Source organism: Carassius auratus, unplaced genomic scaffold, assembly GCF_003368295.1.
Source record: "Carassius auratus strain Wakin unplaced genomic scaffold, ASM336829v1 scaf_tig00012169, whole genome shotgun sequence".
Lineage (NCBI taxonomy): Eukaryota > Metazoa > Chordata > Actinopteri > Cypriniformes > Cyprinidae > Carassius > Carassius auratus.
The window spans coordinates 75,812-82,614 of NW_020524265.1; the positions used below are offsets into that span (position 1 = coordinate 75,812).

Genomic DNA, 6,803 nt, shown 5'->3' on the forward strand with positions numbered 1-6,803 from the left:
TGGCCCAGACACCACAGAGAAAGGAGTAGCTTGCAGAAATTATAGAACCCAGGCACTCCTCCACAGAACAGCAAATGATGCTTACTTAAGACAGTCATCTCCCATTTTGTTGCTTTATATTTTGCATTTTAAACACCTATCTCCAGGCAGTTCAAACTTCTGACGATCGGTGCAGCAGACAAAGACTCAGCAGACACACACTCAATACTCACGGCACAAACACCTGTTTTAAATGGATTTGATTACTCAATTTCCTCCAGCTGACTGACTCCTCCCACTTGATGCATTGCATTTTGGGCTTTGTAGTTCATTTTCGTCACAGTACAAAGGCTGCTTAAATGAAAAAAAAAAAAAAAAAAAAAGGAAAGTGTATTTTTACTGAATTCACAATTTATAAACAATGTCTAAAATGAAGGGAATAACAATCCTGAGCAAATAAGCAACTCCGGCAAAATGAACTTACAAATAATACTCATAATGTTAATAATAATCATAATTAAACTAACAGGCAATTAAATAGCTGAAACTACTAAAAAATAGATGTGAACAGGTGAATGCAAACAAGACCATTTCTTAAATAAAATAGTTTAATTTCCTGTAAAAGACAGCATACACTGTATGGAAGCTATGCTTAATTTCTCTGTTGGCCTGATTTTACCTGAAAGTGTCGCAATAACGCTTGTGAGTCTGGGACACTGAAGATTGCAAAATATCTTTGAACTGATCTGTTCAGACAGTCATATATTTGTCAAGCACAGAAACCGATGGGTGGAAAAATGCCATGTGACACCACAAGCATTTTGAGATCATCTAATTGGTCCACAGAAACATTTTTATCAAAGAAACAAAATACATTTTCTGTTTGTTCACTCTAAACTATTAAAACCTTTGTAACTATGAAATAGTTACAAAGACAATGAAAATAACGCTTTCCATATGAACAGGTGTGAGTGATTCCGAAATATAAATCCATATAAATTTCTATATAGAAATATAGAAATGAAAAAACCTTAAATTAGAAAACACTTTAATGTTGACAGCAACACTCCTAGTAGTGGACCCAAACTTGAAAGTGACTCTACAACCGTCACTTTTGATCAATTTAATTCATCCTTGCTGAATGAAAGTGTTTATTTCTTTAAACAATAAATGCACTGACCCCATAGTTTTGAATGGTGGTGTACATAAAGCAAATCAAATGTGCATTATGTGCAGTGGACAGTTAATTAACATCACTGATTTATCTCTGTGGTATTTCAGAGAGTGCTGTCGGTTCTTCGGGGACGATGGACTGACGGCGAAGGTATTCTTTACTAAAGTGGCCCCTTTCGGCCTGCTGTGGATTATGACAAACTACCTGTACCTTCAGGCTTTGAGAAAGATCAACAGCACCGATGTATCAGCCCTCTTCTGCTGTAACAAAGCCTTTGTCTTTCTCCTGTCCTGGATCGTACTGCGGGATCGCTTCATGGGTGTCAGGGTGAGTGGATGGATGGATCATTAGATAGATGGATGAAATTCGAAAAGATTTTATTTGACATGAGTGTTGCTAAAAGACTGGATGGATGGATATATCCAATGTTGTTTTCTCTGGATATCTTCTGCTGTTTAATCCCAGCAGTACCATCACAATACAATCCTTTGCTTTTACAACCTTTTCCTGTCTTCTTCCTTTGTGCTCCTCCTTTCTCATATTTCCTGTTTTTTTCTCGATTCAAAGGACCTAAAGTGCTGTGTAACATTTCCTTTGTCTCTATGTGTTCCCGTTCTTCCACCTCTCTCTAGCACACACACACACATACACATACACACACACACACACACACACACACACATACAAACACACACACACACACACAAAGGCACTGCAGTGCAGATTTTGGTGAGTCAGGGTGTTTGGACGTTCATGGCGCAGTAGAAGTTAAGCTGGTTTCCATTTATAGAAAACACAATTTCTTATTTCTCGCTTGTGATATTTATGGTGAGATATGCCCTGAACAGGTTTCATATTTACCCAAGTTTATTTCTAAGTTCTCCTGGAAAGATGATAGTAACGACATACATGAGAATGCAAAATGACAATATTTCAACAGTCTTTCAAACAAAGGAGATAAGACAGTGAGAGTCGGACCAAAACACAAGGCAGAGCAGGAAAAGAGTGTTAGAGGAAAGCTGTTCAGGAGGGCTGCTGGGTGAGAGCAATCAGTCTTTCTGACATCCTCATAATGTTTCTGTACTGCACTCAATTCAGCTACGCTCTGGAAACATTTTTCATTCGGATTCACAGACACACACACACACACACTGCGTATGAAGCAGGCCTGTTCCATCATATATAATGCCAGAGTAATACTTCCTTGAACTCTAATATATATATATATATATATATATATATATATATATATATATATATATAGATAGATAGATAGATAGATAGATAGATAGATAGATAGATAGATAGATGGATAGATATAGATATAAATGACTGTATTGATCACATTGTAAAATAATTTCCCCAAAAAATGATACAATACTTTTGATCATTTTGCCCTAGTTACACGATTTTCTGCTTCAAAACACATTTTGCACCAACCTTCTCTATAATTTTTAGATATTTATTAATTCATTCTTTAAATGTTGCATTCATTCTTTTAGATGTTTTAGCTATTGAAATAGACATTGTAGTCTACAGGCCATCTTTGCGCTATTTGACATAACACAGTGTGATGCTGGTGACCTTTATTTTGTTCTTTTACCAGATTGTTGCTGCCATTCTGGCCATCGCTGGAATCGTGATGCTGACCTACGCTGATGGCTTTCACAGTCACTCTGTTATCGGCATAACGTTTGTAGTGGCCTCTGCATCTGCCTCTGCCCTCTATAAGGTAATCCCGCATCAACAGTCATGACTCTTCTCAAATGTTTTTCTGTTCAGTCCTGTAATTCGGGGTTTGTGTGTCTACAGGCTTTGAAAATGCCCCAAATTATATAGTTAAACTTGTTTTGGACAACAATGAGAGTATCAAGCATATAAAGTTACATTGAAATAAAACTAATTTTACAAAATAGAATAAGTAAAATATGAATATTGTGATAACACCATGTGGATTAGGCCATTGAAATTAACCATCTGAATGAACCTATTCACCAAAAAAAAAAAATATATAATAATAATAATTCTGACCTGACCTAGTCTTGTTTTTCATTCTTCAGGTGCTCTTCAAGCTTGTCTTGGGCAGCGCCAAGTTTGGAGAGGCGGCTCTGTTTCTGACCATTGTCGGAGGTGCAAACTTTGTCTTATTGAGCTTTGTGCCAGTTATACTGTACTTCACACATGTTGAGTACTTCACATCCATAGCTGATCTTCCCTGGGCCTACCTGTGTGGAGTAGCTGGACTCTTACTAGGTAGATAAAATACTGACAGAAAACAGTATATATTATATATATATATATATATATATATATATATATATATATATATATATATACACGCACACACACACACACACGCACACACACAAACACGATTATGTCTGTCATTTACTGTGCATTTTTTCTTCATTTACAGCATTCAATATTCTGGTGAATTTTGGCATTGCCATTACATACCCTACACTCATTTCACTTGGCATTGTGCTGAGTGTCCCAGTCAATGCAGGTGAGGTCATTTTCAAAGTATTTTTTATTTTTGTGCCACTGACTGATTTAATATATGTATATATATTATTGCTCCTTTTGTTGTTTTTGATTGCTTCCACTGTCTTCATCTGTAAGTCGCTTTGGATAAAAGCGTCTGCTAAATGAATAAATGTAAATTTAAATATATATATTAATAATATATATAGTTGACCATGACATTTTAAATTCTGTCAGTAATCACTCAACCTCATGTCGTTCCAAACCCATTAGACCTTTCGTTCATCTTCAGAACACAAATTTTTGGTGAAATCTGAGAGCTTGCATTGTGGTACTCTCGTGAATGGCAGCAGATGCTGATAAGGAAGTGAAGAATTCTTAATAAAATTGCGGTGGAACCACTGATGTCACATGGATTATTTTAACAATGTCTTTACTTCCTTTCTAGGCATTTGAATGTTTCAGTTGCATTACTGTCTATGTAGGGTCAGAAAGCTCTCAGATTTCATCAAAAATATCTTAATTTGTGTTCTGAAGATGAACGAAGGTCTTATAGGTTTGGAACGACATGAGGGTAATGATGGAATTTTTATTTTTTGGTTAACTATCCCTTTAATATAGGCATTATATTACACTCATAGCTCATTGTATGACTGTTTTAAAATGTTTATGTTAAAAATAATTTTATTTAAGGAGAAAATGAAAAAGATTCTAACTTTTGGAAACCTGTTTTTGAAGCAGCAAATGGACAGTCATTGTAGCTTCATCTAGACAGTTTGTGGTGGATGTTAGTGGCTCTTAATGTGTGTATGGTTGGTGTTGCAGTGGTGGACCTGTACACCTGTGATATCCACTTCAACACCGTGCGGCTCATCGCTGTGTTCATCATCTGTCTGGGCTTCCTGATGCTGCTGTTACCGGAAGACTGGGATCAGTGTTTGATTGAGCTCGGCACCAAACTCAGAAAGCGGGAACAGACCGCTGAGCCGGCTGAGACTGGAACCAGTTCAGGACTCAATTGGACCCGACGGGCCAGGACCTCCATGTCCACGTTTTCCCACTGACACACACTCACCTTCTCCCATACAGTGACTGAATGATGCTAGGACGAGCATTCATACATAATATTTCTCAGTCAACAAGGTTCCATAGACCATAATGTACCATAATGCACATTATATCAAAAACTGTCTGAAAAAATTGTTTGCAGTTTTCCCAACTGTAAGTGGATTTGAACAATGACTTAGGTCTTTATTTGAAACTCAAGAGCAGGGGTCTCAAACTACCGATCCATGGGTTTATAGGGGAAGTCATGGCCTAATGGTTGGAGAGTTGGACTTGTAATCCATAGGTTGTGAGTTCGAGTCTTGGGCCAGCAGGGATTGTAGGTGTGGGAGTGAATTTACAGCGCTCTCTCTACCTTCAATACCAGGACTGAAGTGCCCTTGAGCAAGGCACTGAACCCCCGAAAAGTTCCCTTGGCACTGCAGTGTGTGTGCAGTGTGACTTTGTCACTTTCACCTTCAAATTTGACCCATGAATTAAGTCATTAAGTGTTAATAGGCTACCCTTAAATCCAGCCCAGCTTTCATTTTTACACTTTGAAAATGTAAACTTTAATTATATTTCAATTTTATTTTATATACTGTTGTAATTTAATGCAAATAATGTATTATAATTTATTTTTATATATTTCTTATTCTCCACATGGCTTTTATAGGCCTAAAACTTGAATGTAAAATGACAGAAAAGTCAGAAAACTTTGGATTACATGCATGTAAGACTAGATGGCTATTATTACAATCAGTAGAGTGGTTTACACTGGGAGCACTTGTTGTGGCATCTTCAGTGGATGGAAGATTCTATTTTTCATGCACTACAGCTACTCCAACCTTTTTATTTTGCCTGATATATATAAAAATATTTTTATATATATGTAGACTGATTGCTATCTAAGTCTTTTTATATTGAAAAATGCCTGATTGTTACGTCAAGGCCAGGTTGTGTTATTTCCAATCTTTTAAATGGCACTGCTACCTGCCTCTGCAAGGAGGAAAGTAATGCAATAATGCAATTTCAGGCATCATTACTCCACTAACCATGAGCATCATGCTAGGTATGAAGGAAAGATGTATCCATGCCTCAATAACTGTATGTAGTTAAAATGTAAGGTCATAAACCATCAGGTAGTTGAAGAGTTTGAGACCTCTGCTCAAGAGACCCACATAACCAATGTCTCCACAATAAAGATTAGTTTCTTTCTTTGAGATTGTTTAACTTCTCTTCGGAGCTCAGAGAATCACATCTGTGACTTTACAGCTTACATTGTGTATCTCACTGGCACAAATCACTGCGAGTGGCCAGTAGAACATGTGCCATACATTAATACAGACATTAAGAACTGCTACTTGTGCCGTCTTCTTGCACAACAAAGATCTACATTACAACAGGTGCATCTGAGGGATTTCCCCTCCCAATCTGTGACTGAAGATGTTCTGGATAATAGCAATCTCGAAGGTCTTGGTGGAAAGGTGAACCAGGAATAGCATCAGAAGACAGTGGTGCTGAGGTTGGCTGGAATGCTGGTACAGTGCAAATGCCTCATACAAAGTTCTCCTAAAATGTAACGGAGATATTTGTGGGTTAACAACAGCATCCAGTCTGTTTATATTGAAGCTACATGTATGCTTTGTTTCCATCACATTTGTTTCTGAGTCACATGCTAACCACTGTGAGGACACTTCAGCGGCAGTACTGGCAACTCGAAAAGGCAATCTTCTGTGAGTTGTGTTAACATAAAGGCTGCCGTGAGCATCCTGTGAATGTATGACCATTTCTGAAAAGTGCACCCACACTATGTGCTTTGCAATATGGTGGTGACTGGAACTGATACGCCACCTTTACATACACAAAAACATCCAGCATTTCATAAGACTGCTTTTCTTGAAAACTGCATTGCATTTTTTTTTATCCTTATGGACTGTTCCTTTGGAAAGGAATTATTTCTACAGAAAAATGCATGCCGGAAATGCCAATAAATGCTATGATGGCTTCACTGGCCTTTTCTTTGATATGCAATAGGATCTCATACAGCACTGTCTCCCATTGTCATTGTTACAATGACAATAAATATAATAATGTATTCCTCTGGAATTACTGCTATAGC

At 37.4% G+C, this 6,803-nt stretch overlaps 1 protein-coding gene across 3 annotated transcripts in view; it reads left to right on the plus strand.

Moving 5' to 3' along the window:
- LOC113073459 (putative thiamine transporter SLC35F3) overlaps nucleotides 1-6,257 on the plus strand; it is a 42,960-nt gene extending 36,703 nt beyond the window's left edge. For all 3 annotated transcript variants that reach the window (XM_026246358.1, XM_026246360.1, XM_026246361.1), the window contains 5 exons: nucleotides 1,261-1,480; nucleotides 2,760-2,885; nucleotides 3,214-3,406; nucleotides 3,570-3,659; nucleotides 4,463-6,257. In XM_026246358.1, the coding sequence (XP_026102143.1) occupies nucleotides 1,261-1,480; nucleotides 2,760-2,885; nucleotides 3,214-3,406; nucleotides 3,570-3,659; nucleotides 4,463-4,701 (868 nt within the window). In that variant the 3' untranslated portion in view covers nucleotides 4,702-6,257. The remainder of the gene's footprint in view (nucleotides 1-1,260; nucleotides 1,481-2,759; nucleotides 2,886-3,213; nucleotides 3,407-3,569; nucleotides 3,660-4,462) is intronic.
- The last annotated feature ends 546 nt before the right edge of the window (nucleotides 6,258-6,803 follow it).